Source organism: Octopus bimaculoides, chromosome 9 (genome assembly GCF_046866305.1).
Source record: "Octopus bimaculoides isolate indiv1 chromosome 9, ASM4686630v1, whole genome shotgun sequence".
In the NCBI taxonomy this organism is placed as follows: Eukaryota; Metazoa; Mollusca; class Cephalopoda; order Octopoda; family Octopodidae; genus Octopus; species Octopus bimaculoides.
In genome coordinates this window covers 42859830-42886584 of record NC_142936.1, presented here as the reverse complement: position 1 = coordinate 42886584, position 26755 = coordinate 42859830, and the positions used below count along the sequence as shown (strand labels likewise).

General features: G+C 38.1%; 1 protein-coding gene across 4 annotated transcripts in view; it reads left to right on the top strand.

Annotated features, from left to right (window-relative positions):
* The window catches only part of LOC106870298 (centrosome and spindle pole-associated protein 1), a 166460-nt gene that overhangs the window by 122973 nt on the left and 16732 nt on the right, over window positions 1-26755 (top strand). For 2 of the 4 annotated variants that reach the window (XM_089357482.1, XM_089357483.1), the window contains 9 exons: window positions 1736-1789; window positions 2959-3108; window positions 7643-7804; window positions 10217-10294; window positions 11994-12089; window positions 14053-14083; window positions 15700-15782; window positions 16871-16893; window positions 17677-17810. In XM_089357482.1, coding sequence (XP_089213608.1) covers window positions 1736-1789; window positions 2959-3108; window positions 7643-7804; window positions 10217-10294; window positions 11994-12089; window positions 14053-14083; window positions 15700-15782; window positions 16871-16893; window positions 17677-17810 — 811 coding nt within the window. Of the gene's footprint in view, window positions 1-1735; window positions 1790-2958; window positions 3109-7642; window positions 7805-10216; window positions 10295-11993; window positions 12090-14052; window positions 14084-15699; window positions 15783-16870; window positions 16894-17676; window positions 17811-22543; window positions 22627-26755 lie in introns of those variants that run through there. The other 2 variants (XM_089357485.1, XM_089357486.1) reach the window with 2 other exon arrangements.

Below are 26755 nucleotides of genomic sequence, written 5' to 3'. Positions count from 1 at the left end.
TCACTCCCTCTCTCAGCCAAGAGGGCCTTGTCTTATGGGCTCATGGGTGCAGGTGCCATGCAAAAGCACGCACGCTAGTACCACATAAAAACACCCAAGGGATTTTACCCTTGCGGCATTAGTTTTGGCAGAAAAATGTAAGTTGGATACTTTCTGAATGCACCTTATATTTGTATATATATATATATATATATATATAATGTATATATATAGTGTGCTGCTCTGTGATGGTAAGATCAATAAAAAAAAGTTCGCCATTTTGTGAGAGATAAATATTATTTTTATAAATGCAATATATGTTTTTATGTGCTACTATTAGTTTCATATGCTGAAAACATGCCAAACATTGTTTTATAACATATCTGGTGTCCCAGTGCAATCATCAGACACTGCCCACATGGCATAATGAGGATTGTGCTGGAACACCAGATTTGTTATAAAACAATGTTTCACATGTTCTCAGCACATGAAACTAATATTAGTACATAAAAACATAATGTGTTTATTATATATATATATATATATATATATATGTAAATGATTGAGATTCAGTTAAATTAGGGACTTAAGTTGCAGCTGATGATAGCCCTGCTTTTAAAATGATGTCATGATTGGATTGTTCAATTAAATGGAGCCGCTTCAAACGGTTGTACTGCATCACTTCTTTATATCCTGTTGCTTATTTCGATTTTATATATCATCATTATCATCATCATCGTTTAACATCTGCTTTCCATGCTAGCATGGGTTGGACAATTTGACTGAGGACTGGTGAACCAGATGGCTGCACCAGGCTCCAGTCTGATCTGGCAGAGTTTCTACAGCTGGATGCCCTTCCTAATGCCAACCACTTTGAGAGTATAGTGGGTGCTTTTCGTGCCACTGCCACGAAGGCCAGTCAGGTGGTACTGGCAACGGCGATGCTCAAAATGGTGTATTTTACGTGCCACCTGCACAGGAGCCAGTCCAGCGGCACTGGCAACGATCTTGCTCAAATGTCTTTACACATGCCACCGGCACAAGTGTCAGGAAGGCGACGTTGGGCACAGGTGCCATCACGATTTGACTTTCGCTTGCCCCAACAGGTCTTCGCAGGCCGAGTTTTGTGTCCAATGAAGGAGACGACGTTGGCATGGGTACCAGTCATCGAATTTAGTTCAATTTTGATTTCACTTGCCTCAACAGGTCTTCGCAAGCGGAGTTTAGTGTCCAATGAAGGAAGGTACGCATAAGTGGGCTGGCTACACCCCTGGCAGAGGCCTTGGATTTAGGTCTCACTTTAAGGGCACATGGCCTAGTGGTTATGGTGTTGCACTCATGATCTAGCGATCATGATTTCAATTCCTAGACTGATTGGCCTGTTGTGTTCTTGAGCAAAACACTTCATCTAACATTGCTCTGCAATCACTTCAACACCTGATGTGTGGTACACTGTGCACCTGTTCTGACAACATCAATTTGATGGAGAGAGTGAACTAGTGTGCCACATGAACATTTGGTCATTGTAAAAAAAATTATTTGTGCTGGTCGTTTGGCAAAAGTTGAACACTCATATGTCATCTTTGACGGGAAAATCCATCATATAAGTAGTATAAGATGTGGATTTGGAAAATCATGCAGCTATCACAGTAAGCTCATCTTACAGACTTGGCTAGCAGACCTGATTGATGAAAATATTTTATGAGTATATACTCCTTTTATATACACTTCATGATATGTTTGTATTTATTCTTAGACTGAAGCCCAGAAATCTGCTATGGACCAGTATCGTGATGAACTACAAAAGCAGGTATTTATACCATTTTCCCTCAACCTTCATTAATGCAATATTTTAGGTTTGTGTGTTTCTATGTCTAATGTTTGTGTATCACATCTGCCATCTCTGAAAACCATTAGAACTTCTTCATCACTTCTGCTGCAGGTGCTTATTCTTGATCTAGTTGACCTTTTATCTAAGACATTCAGGCTCTGATCACGTCATCTTTTCAGACATAATTTTTCTCAGACTATAATATCAAAGGTTGACTTTGCCTTTCATTCTTTCGGGGTCAATAAAATAAGTACCAGTTGATCACCGGGAAAAGGTGGGGGCGATGTAATCGACTTGTCTCCTCCCCAGAAATGATTGCCCTTGTGGAAAAATTTGAAACTGTTATTATTATTATTATTATTAAGGTGGCAAGCTGGCAGAAATGTTAGCATGCCATGCGAAATGCTTAGTGGGATTTTGTCTGTCCTTACGTTCTGAGTTCAAATTCCTCTGAGATCAATTTTGCCTTTTATCCTTTCGAGTTTGATGAAACAAGTACCAGTCAAGCACTGGAGTCAATGTAATCAACTCACCCCCCTCCTCCAGTTTCAGGCCTTGTGCCTTTAATAGAAAGGACTATTATTATTATTATTATTAAGGCATCAAACTGGTAGAATCGTTAGTGTCAGACACCAGATTTGTTGTAAAACAATGTTTGGCATGTTCTCAGCACATGAAACTAATAGTAGCTCATTAAAAAATATTGTGTTTATTAAGTAATATATATGAGTAGTATCAGTTGTGGATTTGGAAAATCATGCAGCTATCACATAAAGCTCCTCTTACGGACTTGGCTAACAGTCCACATGGTAATCAATTACAAACTTAATATAAAGAGCACGAAGAAATGCTTAGCAACATATCTTCATGCACTTTACATTCAAGTTCAAATTTGCTGACATCTTGTTGATTATTATTATTATTAAGGCATGAAGCTGGGAGGTTGGCTTTGCTTTTCATCCTTTTGGAGTTAATTACATAAAGTACCAGTTGAGCATTGGAGTCAGTGTAATCAACTACCCATCTCTCTTGGGCTTTGTGCCTATTTTAGAAAGAATTATTATTATTATTATTATTATGATCATTATTATTATCATTATTATTCATTTATTTTTATTATTACTTTTATTCATTTTTTATTGTCTTAGATTATGGAGAAAAGAAACAGAAAACTGGCTGAGTTGGAACTTCAGAAACAAGAGGAAGATAAAGTTAACAAACGTTTGGAAGATGATCGCAAGAAGATGCAGGAAGAGTTTGAACAGGAAATGAAAAAGAAAAAAGCTAAAGCTGAAGAAGTTAGTATTTACTGATGATCACTGGTGTATGGGGGAAGTGGGGATTGAAAACCCTACATATTGAACCTTGTGTCCACACTGTCTTCCATTCACCTTCTTGCAAAGATAGTAATGATGCCTCATTGCTGCTGTCTTTATCTTTTTTGTAGCTCCATCCCTGATCATTCCTACCCATCATTACATATAATGTGGGGTTGCCGTGTATCTCCACTACAACAAACTCTTCTGACCCAGTGAGTTTTGTCAAACTGTCCAACCCATATCAGCATAAGAAACTATAATAACCAAAGAAAGAAGCTAGAAGCCATCTCAGTATTGAGCAGTGAATAACTGAGAACTGAAGGCTTTCATTACTGTTCTCTAGTTTTCTTTTTTTCATCCCTTTAATGTCTACTCTGTAAGGTGGTTGGTGTTAGGAAAGACATCCAGCTGTAAAAACCCTGCCGAAACAGGCAGTGAAACCTGGTGCAGTTTTCTGCCTAGTCCACCCCTATCAAACTGTCCAACCCATGCCAGCATGGAAGACAGATGTAAAATGATGATGATGATGAATGTCATTAAAATGAAGGATCAGCCAAGTATCGGGGTTAATGGTATCAACAACTCCTGCCCCTCAAAATTGCTGGCCTTGTGCCTAAATCAAAAACATAATATTAGGGCAATATACTGAGAGGTCATTTGAGAATCAAACAAAATGCTTTGCAATATTTCTTTCAGTTATTTACATTCTGAGTTCAAATGTTGTCAAGGTTGACTTTGCCTTTCATCCCTCTGGGATCAATAAATCAAAGTAACAGTCCAGTACTGGAGTTAGTGTATCAACCTATGACCTGGCCTCTCAGAATCATTAGTATGTTGAACAAAATTCTTTGGCATTTCTTCTGCCAAAGTTGACTTTGCTTTTCATTCATTCAGAGGTCAATAAAATAAGTACCAGTTGAGTACTGGGGTTTATATAATCCACTCCTCCTCACCTGCGAAATTTCAGGCCTTGTGCTTATAGTAGAAAGAATTATTATTGTTGTTGTTGTTTGCTTTTTCCCCATCAACATGGAGAAAGCACAACAAAACACGGTGATGCTCATATGTGAGAGAGAGGGAGAGAGTGAAGAGTTTCACCAGATGTCAATAAGAGAGAGTGTGAGAATGGCAAATGACAGAGCGCTAGAAAAAAAAGCAGACAACAGTTGTATTTTTGTTAGAAAAAAAAAGAACAAAAAAGACAGCAGGGCCAATTTTTTCAAGAAAGATCTCTTAGAAGATCTTTGGAAAAACAACGGCTCCATTTGTGACGACATTGTTCAAAATAAAAACTACAATTTTGAAAATGTAAACAATGAGAACCCTTTCGTGAGCAAAGCGATGGACGATGTGGGTGCAACAAGTAACAACAACACCAGCAACAGCAAGAACAACAGTAGTAACAACAACATCAGCAGCACCATGAACAACTACAACAACAACAATAGCAAAGGTGACAACAAAATGGCAGCAGCAAAAGCAACAACAACAACAATAAAAGCAACAAAGGAACTGAGAAACAAACTGGTGCAATGGTTTGGAATAGCTCTAAACTTTCCTTTACCAGAGTTACCAAGTCATCTCTTCAGAGAATCGTATTCTCTGAAGAGGAACTTTAAAATGCCAGACAGCTAGTTGAGATAGGCAGGCTGACTGTAAAGCTAAATACCCCTCTCAAGACTATCCAGAATATGATACATTGTATAGTGATGTACCATGCAATCAGATTAAAACCAAGGAGGGTAGAAAGAACCAGAGAAGCCCAAATACAAAAAGCTTTAGGTTCCATCTGGAATCTAAAGGAATATATAGAGAGGAAGGGGCTATGGGATGGTGGCAGTCAGATTTTGCACAGAGGAAGAAGCAAAATCTCACTCTCTGAATCCCCTCAAAAGTGAGGAGCTGTTGTTGGTTTCTTTCTACTGTGGTTACAGACTGGCCAGAATCAGCATTGAACAGATGCCGCCAAAAATAGCCATTACTTGGCTAATTACTGCAGTAACAATAAGCATTGAGGAAAACTTGAAAATCCTCGAAGCCTATCAGACCGAAAGGAGAACTGGTCTGGGATGATGATAGAACTTCTCATCCACACAAGAAGTAGAGAGAAAAAAAGCAAACCAGCAAAAACAAATACACCCAAAACAAACACTGCATCGACACCACCACCTCTAGCACCTGACACAAGTCATCCCACACACACAACAACAACAATCACAACCGCAACAACAAACACAGATTAAAGAGACTTGCATTACAAACTACATGACAATAAGCACAAAAACAATGAATTAAAAAAGTACATAATAACACACAGAACCGTTACACCAGAAGAGTTTGCCACACCCACAATCTCCCTACCTGCACGCATACAAATCATTCAAACAACACTAAACACTTACACACACTTAAAAACCCAACTCCCACAGGAAATCGGAGATTTTCGAGGGAATATCACGAAGAGAATTCTTGGTGATTTACTGCTGGAAACACCCCAAGCCAACAAGGAGAGGTAATCTGCCCCTCCAAACAAAACCAAGTAAGTTTTCCTTTCCTTTTCTTTTTCCAACAACATGGTCATGTACAGAATAGGCAGCATGAATGTATGTGACCTGGGGGTCACCTTGGAAGCAGGGTCACCTGCTCAACAACCTCAGGGCACTGAATGTCGACGTAATGGCCATTAGTGAAACCAGAATTTCTGACTCACAGGACTTCCTACCCATTTCCGGTGACTATGAGGTATATGCATCTCCAAGTCGTCTGAGAATGGGAGGCGGAGTCACCATGATGGTTCGGAAAAATCTGGATCTTGCAATATGGATGGTCTTCCTAGATCCAGAAGGTAAGTTGGTGGTCCTGGATGTGGCAGGCAGCGAAGGACATACTTTCAGACTAGTGGCCATCTATGCCCCGACAGGGGCAGGATGACCAGATTTCTTCAGACATCTTGAAACTTTCCTGGGAATATCCTGCTTTTTAGTGTTAGTGGAGGATTGGAATGGAGTTTTAGATATAAAGTGGGATGTGTAGAGACACATCCCGATGGTTAGGTGTCTATCTGCTTTCAACACCCATTGTATAGTAGCCTGAGCATGCTGTGGTTAATGATGCACTGACATGCGCTGAGGCTACAACATCTCCAGTGCTTCCTTGACAGTGAACAGGTGTGGTCACCATTCACCAGACATAGATTTCCGCAACTAGTTGCTTTTATGGAGCTGCAGTCCTGGATAAAACAAAGACCAAGGGAGAACATTTGGAAAGTAGAATGTCTTCAAGCATTCGCAGCCCTCAGACAATCAGACACTACGATAGGTGGAATATCCACTTAAGCTTTTTATTGAAGATCAGTGTAGGAAAAAGTGTGGCGATGTACTTGGGGAGACCTTGTGCGTTGAAGATCAGCTAGCCACTCTTTTCCAGAGAACTCTTAGCCTGGGACTGATGGATAATTTCCAAAAATCTCTAGCCTGACAGTGTTACTGGGAAGCTTTGCCTGTTCAAGATAAACTTTACAGGCACGGAGTAGCCGTCAGCCAAACATGTCTGAGATGCACACAAGATGACAAGACGGTCCTACATGCACTCATCCAGTGCCCGAGCATTGCTGACCTGTGGGTTTATGTCGAACAGCTGCTGTTGTGTGTGGGACAGATCCAGCTGTCAGCTGAATCCATCACGAAGATCACCCTGCCGCCTTCCTTTAACCAGGAACGAAAGGTTGTGTTTATTTGCCTGATAGATGACATTGAAGGGGCTGAAGACAAACACTTTTCTCTTTGGCCAATCCCTGATCAACTTCTTCAAGTTTCACTTGAAAAGGAAAATAACTGTAGAGAGGGAAGTGTTGTCTTCTAGCCAGTTTGCTGAAAGGTGGATGAAAGTGGCAAGAATGGTGCAAGTGAACAGACCTCTGCCCTGAGCATACACCTGTAGTTGGAAAAAAGGAAAGAAAAAAGGCACCTGCCCCATAAATCAGAGTACCCGTGGTTTTTTTATGGGGTTTGTCCATGAATAGCCCTTGAACTTCTTCCTATTGAGGATCATGCGGTTTTTTTTATATATAACTTTGTTAGTCTTGTTTACACACAAAACCCTCACAACACATACTTGCACACATACACACACATTCTTTGTTTTCTCCTAAACTGTCCATCATGTTTTTCTTAATGTAAACCCTTGTGGTTAATAAAGAAATCATTATTATTATTATTATTATTAAGGCAGTGAGTTAGCAGAATTGGCAGAACACTGTGCAAAATGATTAGCAGTATTTCGTTTGTTTTTACATTTTGAGTTCAAATTCTGCCAAGGTCAACTTTGCTTTTCATCCTTTTGGGGTTGATAAAATAAATACTGGTCAAGTACTGAGTTGATGTAATCAACTACCCACTTCCCGCCAAAATTCGCTGACCTTGTGCCAAAATTTGAAATTATTATTATTATTATTATTATCATTATCATTATTATTATTATTATTATTATTATTATTATTATTCAATTGTTTTAGGAGAGAAGACGTGAAGAAGAGATGAAGCAATTGCTGGAAAGCAAGAAGGCAGCAGCAGAGAAACAGTTAAAGGAGGCTGAAGAAAAGCGAGAAAGAGAGAGGAGAGAGAGAGAGAGAAAGCTAGAGGAAGAACAACAACAACAACATCAGCAACAACAGCCAGTGAGTATCATTAGTTAGATATTCTGTTTCTTAACATAGTCTTGATCATGTGATGGGGTTTGCATAGTCACATGGCCTAAAGAACTGTTGGCACTCCGTCGCTTACGACATCGAGGGTTCCAGTCGATCAGATCAACGGAACAGCCTGCTCGTGAAATTAACGTGCAAGTGGCTGAGCACTCCACAGACACGTGTACCCTTAGCATAGTTCTCGGGGATATTCAGTCTGCTGCCCTAACCACTGGGCCATTACGCCTCCACTCTAAAGAACTATATGAGGCAGAATTTGTTTTTTTGTTTCTAACCAAACCAAACATGTCTGAAGTGAGGTTACACTAAATAGAGTCACCATCAGAAGTCATGGGAAGCAGCATGGCAGACGTACAGTTTCGGTAGAAGAATCAGTTAAGCAATAGTCACCAGTGAAATTCTCAAGATGATTGAAGATGAAATCATATCAATGACATTAACATAGACGCAGGAGTGGCTGTGTAGTAAGTAGCTTGCTTACCAACCACATGGTTCCGGGTTCAGTCCCACTGCGTGGCACCTTGTGCAAGTGTCTTCTACTATAGCCTCGGGCCGACCAAAGCCTTGTAAGTGGATTTGGTAGACGGAAACTGAAAGAACCCCATTGTATATATGTATATATATGTATGTATGTGTGTCTGTGTTTGTCCCTCCACCATCGCTTGACAACTGATGCTGGTGTGTTTACGTCCCCGTAACTTAGCGATTCGGCAAAAAGAGACTGATAGAATAAGTTCTAGGCTTACAAAGAATAAGTCCTGGAGTCGATTTTCTTGACTAAAGGCAGTGCTCCAGCATGGCCGCAGTCAAATGACTGAAACAAGTAAAAGAGTAAGGTAATCATGTTCCTATTGTGGACCACTGCTAACATCTATAGAAATGGTAGTCATAGATGACACTCAGCCACTGAAAGATTTCAGTTAACCTTAACACTACTTTGACTGTTGTCCTGAAGCATGCATCCATTGATCCAACAGGAAGCATGTTCTGATTTGGTTTCTGCTTGTGCCATGGTGTTTGGAAAATCAAGTACAGAGCTAAATCCAAGCAAACTTGACCTGAGATGACAGCAGCAGTGACATACAGGTTAGGTGGAGGTTTAAACTGATAGAGTACTTGACTGTCAGTTAGTGAATAGAAGTAATATTAAACAGTTACTTGTGTTTGTCTTAGTATATATTGTTCCTCTGAAAACAAGCAGAATAAGAGATCTTTTACTTAAAAATACAATTAAGGGGTAGTTACGATAAGAGTACCCACTTGTAAGACAATACCCCAACAATATATTTGTCTAACCGAGTGATTTTCAACTAGGGTCCATATAATATTTTGAGGGGTCCACACTACAAAATAGTTACTTGGGGATCCATGATAGTATTTTAAGGGCTCCTGAGAAAATTTTGCTTCAGATATATATACTCTTTTACTTGTTTCAGTCATTTGACTGCAGCCATGCTGGAGCACCGCCTTTAGTCGAGCAAATCGACCCCAGGACTTATTCTTTGGAAGCCTAGTACTTATTCTATCAGTCTCTTTTGCCGAAACGCTAAGTTACGGGGACGTAAACACACCAGCATCAGTTGTCAAGCGATGTTGGGGGAACAAACACAGACACACAAACGTATACACACACATACATATATATATATATATATATATACATATATATATATATATATATATATATATATATATATATATATATATATATGTACAACGGGTTTCTTTCAGTTTCCATCTACCAAATCCACTCACAAGGCTTTAGTCGGCCCGAGGCTATAGTAGAAGACACTTGCCCAAGGTGCCACACAGTGGGAATGAACCTGAAACCATGTGGTTGGTAAGCAAACTACTTACCACACAGCCACTCCTGTGCCTATATTGATATGTATTGCAAGAAACTTGTAGGTTTCTTTCTTTAACATTTTACCATAGTTCAACTCACATGAGTTAATGTGCAAAAATCAAAATAGGAATTTTGGAAGAAGTTTCTATAAAACTAGTTTTTAAACCTCAAATGTTTATGGTGGAGTCTACCAGAATAAAATTGTAATCAAAGGGGTCCATGGATGAAAAATGGTTTTGAACCCTGATCTAACCCATGCAAGCACTGAAAAACAAATGGTGTATAACTAGTACTATATTCTCCAGTGTGTCCCTCAACAGATTGATTTTGAGGGAGATTTGACTGCTATTTTTAGTAGTTTGAAGTACCATATAGATTGGTGGTGCTCACTATTTTATGACCTCATTGTGTACTAGGGATCCAGTGGGATATTTGTTCTGCTCGAGTTACACAAACACTTGTCACTTTCGCCATCTTAAATGCCATACAACAGTGATGAAACCACTGGAAATCTATAACTCCCAACTTCTTTACAGTCACAACGTCCGAAATCACCACCAGTTCCAGCTTTGCATCGTAAGATCAAGTCAAACAACTCAAAACAGAATTCTCCTGTAAGTTATCCTCTTTCTATTTCTCTTCTATCTAGATATGTTTATATATTCTAGTGTCTGTACTTCACTCTCTCTCCCTGTCTCTGTTATACCTGTTAGATAACTTATTATGCTGCATCCATATAGTTTCTTTCTTGTTGCTACACACCATCATCATCTCTCTCTGTTATGTCTTTTATATATCTTAATATATTACCATGTTTATGTTTCTTCTACTATAGTCCCAGGCCAACAGATGCCTTTGGAACAAATTTGGTATACAGGAATTATGTAGAGCCCTATTTGTGTGTATGGGTGTGTGTGGAGAGGGTGTTTGTGTGTAAAAGTGTATGTTTGAGGTGAAGAAATTACCCAGTACTTTACTAGTACTTTATTGATTCTAGAACAATAAAATACAAAGGTGAGATTGATGAGATTTGAACTCACAAGGCGATGACCTAGTAAATTACCAAAAAAGGCATTGGTTCAATGCTTGAACAATTCTGCCAATCAATCATGTTTTGTTCTCTACAACTCACTATTCTCAGTTCAATTCCCATTGAAGTTCATAGTTGCATTACTTTTGTGCATGGTCAATAAAATAGGAACCAATTTTCAGTATTTACCATTGAATGTGTTATCATGTGCAATAGTTTGTACTACATTAAAAGCATTGGTATGACATAAAATGCACTGGTGATGGTGCCATGTAAAAAGCACCCAGTACATTCTGTAGAGGGGTTAGCATTAGAAAGGGCATTCAGTTGTAGAAACCAAGCCAAAATAGACTATGGAACCTGGTGCAGTCTTGGCTTTGCCAGTTCCTGTCAAGCTGTCCAACCGATGCCAGCATGGAAAGCAGACATTAAATGATAATGATGATGAGGAGGAGGAGGAAGAGGATTTTTCATACAAATTGTCATGTTTTGTCATAGAATCATTCCTCATCTGTTGAAGTGTGGTACATACATTAAAGTATTCCCACTTGGCATATAGGCTAGGGTATTCAGTTTATGATTATAATTATAAGGTTGTTTTAATTTCCTGGACTGGGTGGCATGGTGTTTCCTCAAGCAAGGTACTTCATTTCATGTTGCATCAGTCTACTTGGTTGTAAATGACTACTAACTGGGCACTGAAGTAGCTTTCTTTTCCTCCAGCTGTCAGATCTTGGATGTTCCACTAGGTCAAAAATTAGATGGGAAAAGTGTATCTATGGTTGTTCATAATTATTTAGATCTATGGTCCTCAACCGTTGTTTTACCTATGGACCGTTTTGGTTCCTATTTTACTCTACTAGCCCTCAGTAGCCATTCAATGTTTATAAAAAACATCTTACTGTATTTACATAATTAAATGTTATTAGAAACTGCTCCAAAAAAAAATGGTTTTGTAGAAGTATAAGCAATTCATTGAACATAAATTTTGATAAATTCTTATATTGACCCCCAAAGGGCCATATGAACCCTGGTTGAGAACCATTGGTTGTGGTACCTAAAGCAGTTAACAAAAGCATTATATATGCTGCTATGCTATATTCGCTTGCCTGTCATGGCTGGCTGTTCTGTAAAATAAACAGTTAGAAAAATGAAAGTAAAGCATATGAGAAACACTGATAAAATATAATTTTTAAAAATATACAATTTCAAGTCTATACAGTCGTTGACAGTGTAATCTTTCCAGTTGTTCGGATTAAATATTGTATCTTTATTTCTTTCAGAGAGAATCTATTAGCTCTATTAGGCCAGGCTCTGCTAGGGCCAGCACTTCTAGACCAGACTCTGGCCTCCAGTCAACTAAAATATCAGGTTCTTCTGTGAGTATTTTATTTCTGTAAAGTCTAACATGTTTGTTACCGTTTCTTTTTGTCATGTTGTTGATGTTATTGTTGCTTCATAATTCCTCTTTTTCTATTTCAAATCTGTTGCTCAGTTTGAAATGACCACCTTTTTCCCATTCTCCTCTCTTCCATCTCCAGTGCCTGTAGTGGAGTCCATTCCCTTACAAACACTTTTACCAGACCTCCTATCTAACCACATTTTGCTCCTTTCTGCCTACCTGTCTTAGAGTCTTTGAAATAGGTCAAATGTCATGGGCACAATCTTTCCTTTTTTAAGTCATGTAAACAAATTTTTTTTTTGTTACTTTGTGGATTCCCATGAACCTCTGTTACCATCCAATTCCATTATTATGAATCTGAATTGGGAGCTTGAACCATAGTGAATCTTTCATTAGATGATTACACAACCATAGGATCCACCCTTATGGATGCATTGCTGTTACTCTCTTCATAGACTTTGGTGATCCTGACCATTGATGTTCTAGGATTCCTCCACTCAGCAAGAATGTAAGAAGCACTGTTGTCTCAGTTGGGCTCTTCTGCTACCTCTTTACAATCTCCCATGCTGCAGTCCCATGACTTTGCCATATCCCTAGCAGGGTGGCTGTACAGGTGCAATGCCTTGCCAAAGGGCAGCCCATAACTATACAGGGCACAGCTGTCACTCCTTGGGTTATTTTCCAAATACCTGCATACCCAAACGAAAATAAATAAAAGATATTCCCACCATGACCATCTGATCGTTTATTCAGAAATTTCTCAAGAGACACAGGCGTGGCTGTGTGGTAAGTAGCTTGCTTACCAACCACATGACTCCGGGTTCAGTCCCACTGCATGGCACCTTGGGCAAGTGTCTTCTATTATAGCCTCGGGCCGACCAAAGTCTTGTGAGCAGATTTGGTAGACGGAAACTGAAAGAAGCCCATCGTATATATGTATATATATGTATATGTGTGTGTGTGTGTGTCTGTATTTGTCCCCCCAACATCGCTTGACAACCGATGCTGGTGTATTTACATCCCCGTAACTTAGTGGTTCAGCAAAAGAGACTGATAGAATAAGTACTAGGCTTACAAAGAATAAGTCCTGGGGTCGATTTTCTCGACTAAAGGCAGTGCTCCAGCATGGCCACAGTCAAATGACTGAAACAAGTAAAAGAGTAAAGAGTAATATACTCCATCTTTTGTGTAAGATTATAGAATGTGTTTGGATGAAGATTTGGCTGTTTTTCCTCTAGCTGTTTAAATGACAACATAGAGGCCTTCGCCACCACCACCTCGTTAGTATGAAATAGGGTAATATATAACTTTTATCCCAAATCAGTCTTTATTCAACAGATTTATGAACACGAATGATCCAATTGTAACTATCCTGTCATATTTTTTTCTTTTACATAATGTAGCTTGGACTACATTATCTAATGTGTTAGGCTTTTTTTTTTTTTTGGAGTGGGGAGTTCTCTTTTTGGACAGTAATGTGTGAATTGAGGGAGATTTAGCTCTTATTTCTAATAGACCAAGCAACTATATAGAGGCTGCTTAGCTCATTTGTTTCAGTTCATATTTCCATATTAAGCAAGATATTTCACTCTTTATATTCTCCTCTGCCAACCTAACTGAAACATTGACTAACTATGACTGTCACTCTTTTTTTTTTTTCTTTCTGTGGTTGACAGATGTAGAACCCTAATATTTTGATTGCTGACTATTTTGATCATCCTGGATGATGACACTTCATTTTAGATGTGTCATCATTTAATCGTATCCAAGTGATTTATGTGTGTATACCTTCACTTGTGTTAGGCTGAATATTGAACCTAGCACTTTTTGCTTACTGCTGAGTCTACTGATAGCCTTTTATTGCTATTACTCCCACCACCACCACCTCCACAACAACCATCACCACCACTAATACAAACATTGTATTTACAATTTTACAGTCTTCAAGACAAGAGGCTCCAAGAGCTCAAAGTAAGTGCTGTTTTCACTTATTTGTCATCATCATCATCATCGTCATTGTCATCATTATAAACATCATATTTAGTGTTGTCGTTATAAAAACAAAAATGTCATCTTTTTTAAAATATCCTGTATGCATATTATACATCCTTAATGATTCTAGACATCTTATGTGTATTATATGCCATAATATATCTATATCCTAATGATTCTATACACCTTATATGTATATATATTATATACCTTATTATGTTTATTATATGTCCTGTTGATCCATCACAGGATTACTCATTTTTGTTAATTGAGTGGACTAGAGCAATATGAAATGGCATCGCCTGGTCCGGGAATCAAAACCACAATCTTACAATCATGAGTCCAGCACCCTAACCACTGAGCCATGCGCCTCCACTGTAAAAGGGTATTGACTCTTGTCATCAGTCAACGATGTAAGACATTCCAGCTATGACCACCTTGACTTTTATTCCTACATGATTTATATCAGATGACATTATTCAGTGTACTACTGATTTTTATTTTCTGACAAGGGACCATGTAACTTTTTTGCCAGAATCTACTCTGCCCCATCCTCTTCCCCTCACGTTAACCCCACCTCCCATACCCCAGTATAAACATGACCTAAACAATGCTGGGGACCGGAAACAAGCACTCAGTGCATGCTATTAAGTGGTTGGCATCAGGAATTTCATCCAGCCACAAAAGACATGCCAAAGTAGACATTGGGGTATGATGCAGTTATTGGGCTGTTAAACTATCCATCCCATGCCAGCATGGAATATGTACATTGAATAATGATGATGATGATGGTGGTGATGATAATGTAAGGGAGGTTTGATTATTATTTCATGAAGATCAAATGACTATCTTGAAAAGACATTCAAGCGAGATCGTTGCCAGTGCTGCTGGACTGGCTCCTGTGCAGGTGGCATGTAAAACACACCATTTCGAGCGTGGCCATCACCAGTTCCGCCTGACTGGCACGTAAAAGCACCCACTACACTCTCTGAGTGGTTGGCGTTAGGAAGGGCATCCAGCTGTAGAAACTCTGCCAAATCAGATTGGAGCCTGGTGTAGCCATCTGGTTTCACCAGTCCTCAGTCCAATCGTCCAACCCATGCTAGCATGGAAAGCGGACGTTAAATGATGATGATGATCATCATCATCATGAAGGCTTCCTCAAGACAGTTTAAGGTACACCACACTTGATGTGCACCCTTACTGGTTGGTATCAACTCAGAGATGCAGTATATTTGCTACCAATGGTATTCAGCTAAATACTTTCCTCTTCTTCACTGCTAAATTTTCAGTGATGCAGGAGGAAAACAGGTATAATTAGAGATCTCTTGTTCAGGAACACAGCTCAGGGGATGTAGTGAGAGCTAAACCTGTGATACAAAGGTCAATAGTTCAGTACAATAGTTCAGTACCTTCAACTCACAGTTGTCACTCATGCAAATTTTTTTTCTCTCCCAGTATGTCAAACCACAAAAATATACATCATTGTACTGCTAAGATCTATAGGTATTTATTTGTTATTTGATGATGATGGTGGCCTAGGTTTTCAGGATCCCATCTATGACGTATAGTTGATGATGCGTCTTCTATTTCAGGTGCTGATGTCCTAAACCAACTGAAAGTATTAAAGAAAGGGTTACATCAGAAATTACTCGAAAATGATCTGAGAGATGCTGCTGTAAGTTTGATCACATTCACACACACACACACACACTCACACACACAAATAACTGTGTGTGTATGTGTGTGTGTGTGTATCTGTCTGTGTATGCATACATATATATGCACCAAAAAGACACACTTATATTCTGCATATGCAGTGATCACTGAAAAGATCCATTGGAAGATACCTATACCTCCCGGTGGTGCACCAGCATGACCGCAGCCACTTGGCTGAAACACATAAATAAATAAATAATATCAAACGTCATTGAGAGTAATTTATGACACCATTGCTGGACATCACTGAGTATGTGACAAAAAAATATCACTAATTGTACTGCTGGGGTATATTAATGATTACAGCACAGATGGTATTGCAGTAAACAGCACTGAATGCACTCAAACAGACACCACTGGTGGTATTGCAAGAGTTACCACTTGTGACTATCTTCATTTATGAAATTGAATGAGAGTATAGATGACATTGTCCTTCACTGTACCGAACAACCAGCTAACAACTTGACAGCTTATGTCATGTCCTCAGTGAATGTCTAACTCACAGATTGCTCAGTTCACCTAGCTGCATGATGAATGCAATTCATATCTATAAACAGTGACCCAACTTTTAAAATTGATAAATGTTTTATTAGCTTGCAGTGCTGACCCTGAAGTCACAGCCCTATCAAATTATACCAATAATAATAATAATAGTAGTAGTAGTAGTAGTAGTAGTAGTAGTAGTAGTAGTAGTAGTAATGATGATAATAATAATAATAATAATCATGGTTTCAAATTTTTACCTCAAGGGCAGCCATTTTGGGAGAGGGACTAGTCAGTTACATCAACACCAGTGTTTTACTGGTACTTAATTTATTGGCCCCTAAAGAATGAAAGGTAAAGTCGACCTCAACGGAATTTGAACTCAGGACATAAAGGTGGAGGAAATACCACTAAGCATTTCACCTGGTGTCTAATAATTCTGCCAGCTCACTACCTTAATAATAATAATAATAATAATATTCTACTTCCAGTTTGCTAAAAATTTCTCCTGATTTGGCTTTAATCTAATTCTGTTTTTTTTTCTTGGATTTTCTCTGATTTTAGGGATATGATGCCTCTTCAGGAATGTAAGTTGACCTCTTGTTTTTTTTTGTTTTTTTTAAGATCTATCTTAAATCTTTACAACATATTTGCAAGGATATGTGTCTCATCATTAACCCTGGTTGAAGATGTTTACTGGAATATTTGGTCAATAATTTCTTATTGGAAGGGATTATTAAACTTTCTCCATTCTCTCTCTCTCTCTCTCTCTCTCTCTCTCTCTCTCTCTCTCTCTCTCTCTCTCTCTCTCTCTCTCTCTTTTGAACTGAAACTGAGAGCTGTAAAGCTGTAGTTGACAAGGTCATAGAGTATATGACACAACATCAAGTTTTAATATTTTAGAGTAAACTCCCATAGAAAGTTTACCAGAATAAAAACTGATGCATGACTTTTAGCCCTCTATTAAGTTCTCATGAAACTCAACATCATTAGTGGATGACAACTGAATGCAGTAGGCAATTTCACCTACCCAAGAAGCATTCTCTCCTGAACTGTCATCATTGTTGACTCACCTAAGCAGATTCTACAAGAATATGTTGAACAGAGAAACATCACTTCTAGAGACAAAGTTCAAGGTAGACCATACTGTAGTTCTCTACACACTACTGCTCTATAGCTGTGAAGTGTTGGGTTGTCAGCCAATGGTATACAAAGTAGTTACATTCTTTACATTCTCCTTGCCTTAGAAAAAACTCTTGGCTTTAAGTGGGATTCCTGACACAGAGATTCTCTCTTGTTCTGAACAGCTCATTTTTCCATGCATCACACATCGGGTCCTAATCTCTGTTTTTTTCTCTGTCATCTTTCAGACTCGGAGGAAAGGAATCGGCTCCAATCAACCAAAAAGCTGTGTTATTGCGGAGAGGCTCCCATCATGTTGGGGATTCCCCAGCAATGGTAAATTCTGATGTTCTAAAGGATTTCAACCATCTGAAGTACCGAGGTAGGGATTTTTATATACTTATTTATTTATTTATTTATTTATTTTGTGTCTGCCTTACACCACTACTATTGACAATCATCTTTCATTCTTATCACCTTCCTAAAATCTCATATTTTCTGCCAACCACCCTTCCTTCACAGTTTATTATTCACTATATTCACCGTAACCCTATCTCTAACTATTTCTCACTCTTTATTCTCCCTTTTTTCTTTTTTGCAATCTTTACTCACCCCCACCCCCCATTCCACCATTCCTAGTGTTCTGTCCCCTATATTCTCTTCTTGCATCTTGAAGGTATGCTCTGTCACCTCGTTCCCACCATCTTTACTTCTCCTAGTTCCACTGCATTTACTCCCACCCACTTGTATGTATTACCAGGTAACCATGTATCTTTTCTACAACAACAACAAACCTGTTTTTGCCCTTTATTCATCCCTAACCCTATCTCTAACCATTTCCCCACTCTCCACCACTCCTCTTTCAATCTTTCCTCACCCACTCAGATCTCCTGTTACCCCCACCTTCTTGTACCTTGAGGGTCTGCTCTGATATTTCAGTCAACACTATCTTTATCTCTATCCCCAGTTCCACCCCAATTAAATCTCCCTCTCACCTACCCTTATATAATGCAAAGTAGCCATGTATCTACTCTACAACAAACCAGTTTTTGTCCCATCCATCATACCTTTCATCAATACTTTCACCACCATCACCAACACACCCCAACATTACCTCCACCATCACTATCACCACCCCAATGCACCATCATCACTATGATTACATTATCCAAAATACTTTTGATATTTAGCTGTAATTTCTAACAGATTGAATGTCTACATAGAAGCTCCTACATAGGCTCCAAACATATAAGTTAGCTTTTATATGAGAAAACAAAAAAAGAAACTGTGTGGATAGGCAAAGGTGTGGCAGTGTGGTAAAAAGCTTGCATTCTAACCACATGGTTCCAGGTCCAATTCCACTGCGTGGCACCTTGAGCAAGTGTCTTCCACTATAGCTTCAAGCTGACCAAAGTCTTGTGAGTGGATTTGGTAGATGGAAACTGAAAGAAGTCTGTCATATATATATATATATATATATATATATATATATATATATATATATAATATATATGACTCTTATTTTAGTGCTGTTGACACCACCAGATTGAATGGTACTGCCCAGTTGTCAAAACCATAGTGATATCTGTGGGGCAGCTGATGATGGAGGTGTGTTGGATTGTTGATATGACTGCTATTGAATGTGCGGAATAGTTTTATGAGACATCCATTTGATACATACATATATATCTATGTGTTTGTCCCTCCCATCACCATTTCACAGCGAGTGTTGGTGTGTTTACACCCTGTAACCTAGCAGTTCAGCAAAAGAAACCAATAGAATGAGTGCTAGGTTTTTAAAAAATAATTCCTGGGATCAAATTGTTCGACTAAAATCCTTTAAGGTGGTGTTCCAGCATAGCTGCTGTCAAATGACTGAAGCAAGTAAAATAAGAAAAAGAAAAGAAAAGAAACCTAGATATCTTCTAAGCTGCCAAAACTCAAAACAATAGTGTAGTTTTCGTATGGTCAATGTTAAAATGGAATTGTTGCAGTTCTGTCCAGCAATTATTAGAATGATGTTGTTCTGGTAAAATTAACCAAAATTTTTTGTGTTCATCTTCATTCAATTTATTGTTTTATTTTTCATTTTTTTAAAAAATTTCTGACTTGTTTCACTGCTCTGCCCTACAAAACAATTCTTTTCTTTACCTGGCTGTGTGGTTGAGAGTTTCACTTCCCAGCCACATGGCTCCTGGTTCAGTCCTTTGAGCAAGCATCTTCTACTGTAGCCCCAGGTTAACCAAAGCCTTGTGAGAGGTTTTGATAGACTGAAACTGAAAGGAGCCCATCGCATGTGTGTGCATGCGTGCTTGTGTTTGTGTGTGTGTATGCATGCTTGTGTATGGGTGTGTGTTACCCTTATGTTTGCTGGTTTGTAAACAATGGCTTCCTGCCAGTCTCATTGGCTTACAGTTTACCATGAAAGGATATCTAGCCTGCCTGACTTGTCCTGACATGTTTCAGAATTTTTGTGAACTGAAGGTTTCCTACATAATTTTGTTTGTTTCCATTTCTCTGCATAAAACACTGAACAACTTTAATCCTTCAGCATTCAAATTACTCTGTCAAATGTAATGCTTATTTATTCACATTGTTTTGAATTAATCTTGCATTATCTCATAGCTTTAAAATTTTGATGACGTGATTATTTATTTTTAAAATTACATTGTAATTGAGTCACTTTCACCATAAAACAAGTAGAATATTTGGACCAGATTTGGCTGGTTTAAATGCTAAAGGTTTAAGTTGCTCAGTAGACTTTGAGGTTATTAGCTCACTTGGAAACAAGTGTGAGTTGGCAACAAAAATGACAACCAGCCATAAAAGACAAAATGTATCTGAAACAACATAAAATGTAAGACAATTGCTGTGTGCTGTGCACCATACATCTTAAAAGTGTAGTTAGAAAGGAGCCATCTAACTGAGTGGTGAAAGATCGCTCTCTCCAGCCGGTCTGACTGGTGTGCTGTCTCCTCTTTATGCTTTTTCTACAACTTCTATAATGGTTTCTGCTCCTTGAAGCTGGCTGGGCTTACATCACTTCTACTCAGGTATTTCTGTCCCACTTGCCTCTCCTCCTGTCATCACCGTTGTTGTGTCTAACTCTGCTGAGGCTCTACACTGATCACTATGCTCAGTCTTTCCTTCTCAGAACATTGGTCTTCTAGAATTCCTGCCCTGCCAATGTCTTTTTTGTTGATGTCAACTTCAAGAGCAGTATTAACAGCATCAGTTCCACTTATTAGTCTTGGAAATTTTGTGAATGCCATGGACACTGTTCTTTCCTTTAGCCCCACAAATAAAAAAGAAAAAAATTGGTAGAACATCCAGTTATCCCTAAAATTCACCTGCCTTGCTTGTTATTCCATAGAAAGATTCTATTGAAAATTTAACAAGTCACTAAATGATGTATCCATCATCATTATTTTAACGTCCACTTTTCCATGTTTTTGCATGGGTCAGAGACAGAATTCATTGAAGCAGATTTTCTATAGCCATTTACACCCACCCACTCCCAACCAAGGTAATATTTTCTGATAATCAGACATGTTTTTGTTTATGAAGTTGTTTTGCAAGATTCCTGATGTGAAATCGTGTGTTGAAACAAATATTGTTATATTCCAGGCTAGTCATTTTCCTTTTCTTCATAAATAAACACATGCACTATATATTCGTTCTTCACTCATTTGTTATTTTTCTTATTTTATCTTATGTCCATTGTCTGGAAATCTTTCATCACCCATCTGTGACCTCTCTAGCAACTCTTCCATCCCATCTGTATCCTCCTGTTCTGTTTATAGAATGGACTAAACAGAACAGGAGGATACATGTGGGATAGAAAAGAGTCACAAAAGATTTCCAGGTAATAGGCATAAGATAAAATAAGAACAATAATAAATGAGTGAAGAATGAATATATAGTGCATATGTTTATTTGGCAAAAATAAAGAAAATGACTCTCCCAAAATATAAGACGTTTTCATAATATTGGAAATGAATAACACCGCTTGTAAGGCAGTGACACTCATTTACAACTATCACAACACAATGTCGAAACAAGGAGATACAAACACAAATACATGATGGGTTTCTTTTAATCTCCATCTACTAAATCCATTCACATGACATTGGTTGGCTCAGGGCTATAGTAGAAGACTCCTGTTTAAGATGCCACACAATGGGATTGAACTCAAAACCACATGATTGGAAAGAGAACAGCTTAACCATGCAGCTGTACTACCATGCCTGCACTTATTTATTAAAATGGTTAGCATCTAAAAATAGTTTTAGCTTTGAAATCATCATCATAATTATCATTTAACATGTGTTTTCCATGCTGGCATGGATAAAACAGTTTGACTGGAGCTGGAAAGCCAGAGAGCTGCACCAGGCTCCAGTCAGTTTTGGCTTGGTTTCTGTGACTAGATGCCTTTCCTAATGCCAACCACTCTAGAGAGTATACTGGGTGTTATTTACATGTCACCTGCACAGGTGCCATTTATGTATCACCAGCACAGATGCACTCCATGTGTCACCAGCACAGGTGCCTCTCATGCATCACTGGCATAGGTGCCTCTCACACTTCACTGGCCTGGGTGCCTTTCACTGGCTACGACTACGATTCACTTAGCTTCATGTGTCTTCTGAAGCACTGCAAATCACCAGAAGTCTCGGTCACTTGTCATCGCCTCTATGAGACTCAACATCTGAAGATCATGTTTCACTACCTTGTCCCACATCTTCCTGGGTCTCCGTCTTCCACAGTATTCTCAGTTTGAACTCTTTTGATACCAACATGCCTGAAACCACCCCTAGTTCTATGTTAAAAAAATATCCATTTTACACAGATCTAAAAACCTTCCGGAAAAAATTTTATGTTAATATATGTTCTGAACACCATTTTCATAATGGCAAAATCATTTCGATAAACTCTTTATTATTTTCAAAACAAATTAAATTTCAACAGAAATTTGGTAACAAAAGAGTTAAATATCTGTGTTGAATTACAGTTGAAGTTATATTCAAACATATATAGGATATATTTTTACATTTTATCTTCTTAAATATATTTCCTGGTATATTGGTCTGTCAGTTACATTCTGTTTAATTTCAGATCACCAGGATACCATTGTCTGAACTGCTGTCATTTAACTTTATATTTAAATAAATAAAATACATTTTACCATTTAAAGGTTACCTGCTCCCTCTTTCTTGTCTGTTTCTTACAATTTTCTTTTGGTACTTTATAGACTTTGTTCTTTAATTTGTTGTCTGGTTATTTTTGTTTTTATTATTTCTGTGATGGCATGGGTTGGATGGAAACTTGTTCCAGGCATTATTTAACAGTATTTTCTATCAACAACCCTTATCTGTTTTTAACCAAGGAAGGGACTTTTTACTCCATTGTCTGTGAAAGCACACAGTAACAGAATGTATTACCTAAATGGTGATATCATGTAAACATCATATCACCATTTTTTTGCTCGTGTGGTGATATGTAAAGATACAAAATAACAATCATACACGCATGCATGTGCACGTGCACACACACACACATGCACACACATATATACAACAAGCTTGTTTTGGTTTCTGTTTACCACATTTACTCAGAGACTGTAGTCAGCCCCCAGGGCTAAACTGGAAGAAACTTGGCCAAAGTAGCATGCAGGTGGTTTGGAAACAAAACTTCTTAAACCACATAGCCATATATATATATATATATATATATATATATATATATATATATATAATACAAAGAATATATATACATGTATACACACATATATGTACATACTTACATCTACATGTGTATATACATGCATATCAGGGTACAGGACGTTAGAACAATAAACTACAGACAACGGAACGAACACATAGGAAAACGGAAAGCCCCTTGGAATATCCCTTCATCAGCTGTCTCTATTCTATCTAGACGTTTCGAAGACCAGACAGGACATACTCTAGAATAGTCTCTTCCTGAGTAGTGGATCAACCAACTACACAGAGGATTCCAAGGTGGCAAACACAAACCAAGACAGGAAAAAATGGACAGTGAAAACAACATTCAAAAGCCGTACGGCCAAACGCAAATCTGAGGTAGAACGCTAGTAGTTCGTCTTGCCTTCACAGCGGCTGGAGTGAAAAGAAAGCTGACCACAGGTCACAGGAGAGCAGAGAGGATGGTGGAGGGAGGAAATGGAACAAGGAGGAAGGGACAGAAGCAGTGAAGTAGAGGCCAGGACAGAAGGGTAGATAGGAAGATAGAGGAAGACAGATAGATAAATAGATAGAGAGGATGGTGGAGGGAGGAAGTGGAACAAGGAGGAAGGGACAGAAGGGTATAGCAGTGAAGTAGAGGCCAGGACAGAGGTATAGATAGAAAGATGGAGGAAGACAGATAGATAAATAGATAGAAAGATAGATAGATAGATAGATAGACAGATAGATAGATAGATAGATAGAAAGATAGTCACGTCAGAATAATAGTAGACTTACTTGTAAAATAGGACGTGTGCGTTCAATAATGTAATAATACAAAGAATATATATACATGTATACACACATATATGTACATATATATATAGAGAGAGAGAGATAGAGAGAGGTTGAACAAAATAATGGAAACCCCTTAAAGTTTCAAACAAATTTATTTTAATATGGATACTAATTGCATACTAATTACAGCTTGAATTCTATGACGTATGGACTCATACAAAGTTTGAATTGTTTCCAAAGAAATTTTTGTCCATTCTTCAGCTAAAACAGTCACCAGTTCTTGTAGTGATGATGGTGGAGGATATCGACTCCTTATTTGTTTTTCTAAAATGCACCATAAATGTTCAGTAACATTGAGATCTGAGGACTGTGATGGCCAGATAAGATGTTCAACTTCACTAGAATGTTCCTCGTGCTATTTAGTAACAACTTTAGCTGTGTGAATTGGTGCATTATCTTCCTGAAAGATTGCATTTCCCTCCAAAAACAATTCCGCAGCTATAGGATGAATTTGATCAGATAAAATGCTTAAATAGTCTTGACTATTAATTCTGCCATGAAGAGAAACCATTGGGTCAGTGGATTTCCAAGATATAGCCACCCAGATCATCACAGATCCTCCATGTTTAACAGTTGGAAGAAGGCAGTCTGGGTCAAATGCTTCTTTTGGCTGTCTCCACATGTATACTCGGCCATTGGTCGGAAATAAGGTAAAGGATGACTTGTCTGAGAAAATAACACTCTTCCACTGCTCTAGAGACCAATTCTATAAATTTTTACTCCACTCTAAACGCTTTGCAACGTTTGTTTTTGCAAATAGTGGTTTTCTGATTGCAGCCCTCCCATGAAATCTGGCTTTGTGCCGCTCCTGGCGAACAGTTTTTGTGGAAACTGAGTTCTTGGGCTGGTCATTAAACTCTGCAGTAATTTTGGGAGCTGTACTTTTGTGATCCTTTCTAACAATTTGCATAAGAGTCTGATGGTCCCTATTCGAAAGGTTTGGTTTCCTTCTGAAGTTTTGTTTCGACAAGGAGGTTTTTCCCTCTTTCTCAAAGGCTGTCTTTACTGTCAAGACAGTACTTCTTGATACACCTAACAATTCAGCTGTTTTTGTTATGGTAGCGCCTGCCATATGAGCACCAACAATTTGACCTCTTCGAAAGTCTGATAGATCTGTCATTTTAAAGAATTTTAATTACCTTTTCTTGATGATATCTGAAAAGAAACAGCAATTTTAGAAAAACATATTAAGCAACACTAACAATAAATCAAAACATAAAAAATAAATAAGCTTTTGACAGTTTTATAGATATTTCAAAATTCTGATGCTAGGTGTTTCCCTCATTTTGTCCAACCCCTGTATATAAAATAAGAGTGCCCCAAAAGATACTAGTAAGGATTTAGTTCGAACACAATAGTTACCATGTCATCTGAAGTCAAAATTTCAAGTAATTTGAAATTTTTTGTTTTCTAGCAAAATAGTAAGTATTTGCTCCTGTTACATGATATGGATATACTATATATACATATATTATACATATATATGCTCTACATACTATGCCAGCATGGAAAACAGATGTTAAAGGATGATCATGATGATGACTATACTATACACACTATACTATACATACTTTAATATACTATACATACTATGCTATACATGTTATACTATTCATACATGGTATGGATGTACTATACAGACATAAGTGTGTGCTTGCATGTATGTGCATGCATGTATGTGTAGATGTGTGTTTGTGATAGACTGTCAATTTCAGCATATGTGTACCCAGTTGTTTCATTGCTTGTACCACCTGCCCATTAAATTAGCATGCAAGTGTTTGAGTATTCCACAGACATATCTTTTCTTTTCTACTATAGGCAGAAGGCTTGAAAATTTGAGGGGAAGGGGCAAGTCGATTACATTGACCTCAGTACTCAACTGGTACTTAATTTATCTACCATGAAAGGATGAAAGGCAAAGTCAACCTTGGCAGGATTTGAACTCAGAACGTAGCAGCAGACGAAATACTGCTAAGCATTTCACCCGATGTGCTAACAATTCTGCCATGTAATTCTTTGAATTACAGGTATAATCTATCCACGAAGCTTCTGTGCAGTTTTTGTCCACCCTACCCAAATTCACTTACAAGGGTTGAGTCAGCCCAGGGCTATGGTATAGGCACTTGCCCAAAATGTCACATAGACACAGTGAGCGTGGACACTGGAAGCCTCACTGTTGCAGTTTTTAAGCACTCAGCCATGACTCTGTCTGATAGTTGGCATTAGGAAGGGGACATTTAATCCAATTATAGAAACCATGCCAAAACAGATAACTCAAGCACAGTACAGTCCTTAGCCACATCGGATCCTGTCAAACTATTCAGCCCATGCCAACATGGAACACTGACATTAAATGATGATGATGATGATGATATATATATATATATATCTGTAAAAATATGTGACAATTATTCAGTAGCCATGATAAAACTCCGAGTTTTATCATGGCTACTGAATAATTGTCACATATTTTTACAGATAAATTCCTCTATTTGCATAATATCGAGGTCTCTTTCTTTCTTTTGTTGTCCTTCCTGTCATATATAAATTTTGTATTTGTATCTAGCTTGCAAGATAATTTATGTGAATTCGTCTGTTGAAACAAATTTTGTTGTGTCAAGGGACAGTCGTTATGCCAATATTAATAACACACACACACCAGTTCAATTCCACTCCTTTATTATTAGTCAGTTGGTTTAGTATCTATCCAACTAACTAATCAGTTGTTTAATTTGTTAGCTAAACAGTCAGTCGTTTGTTTTGTTTG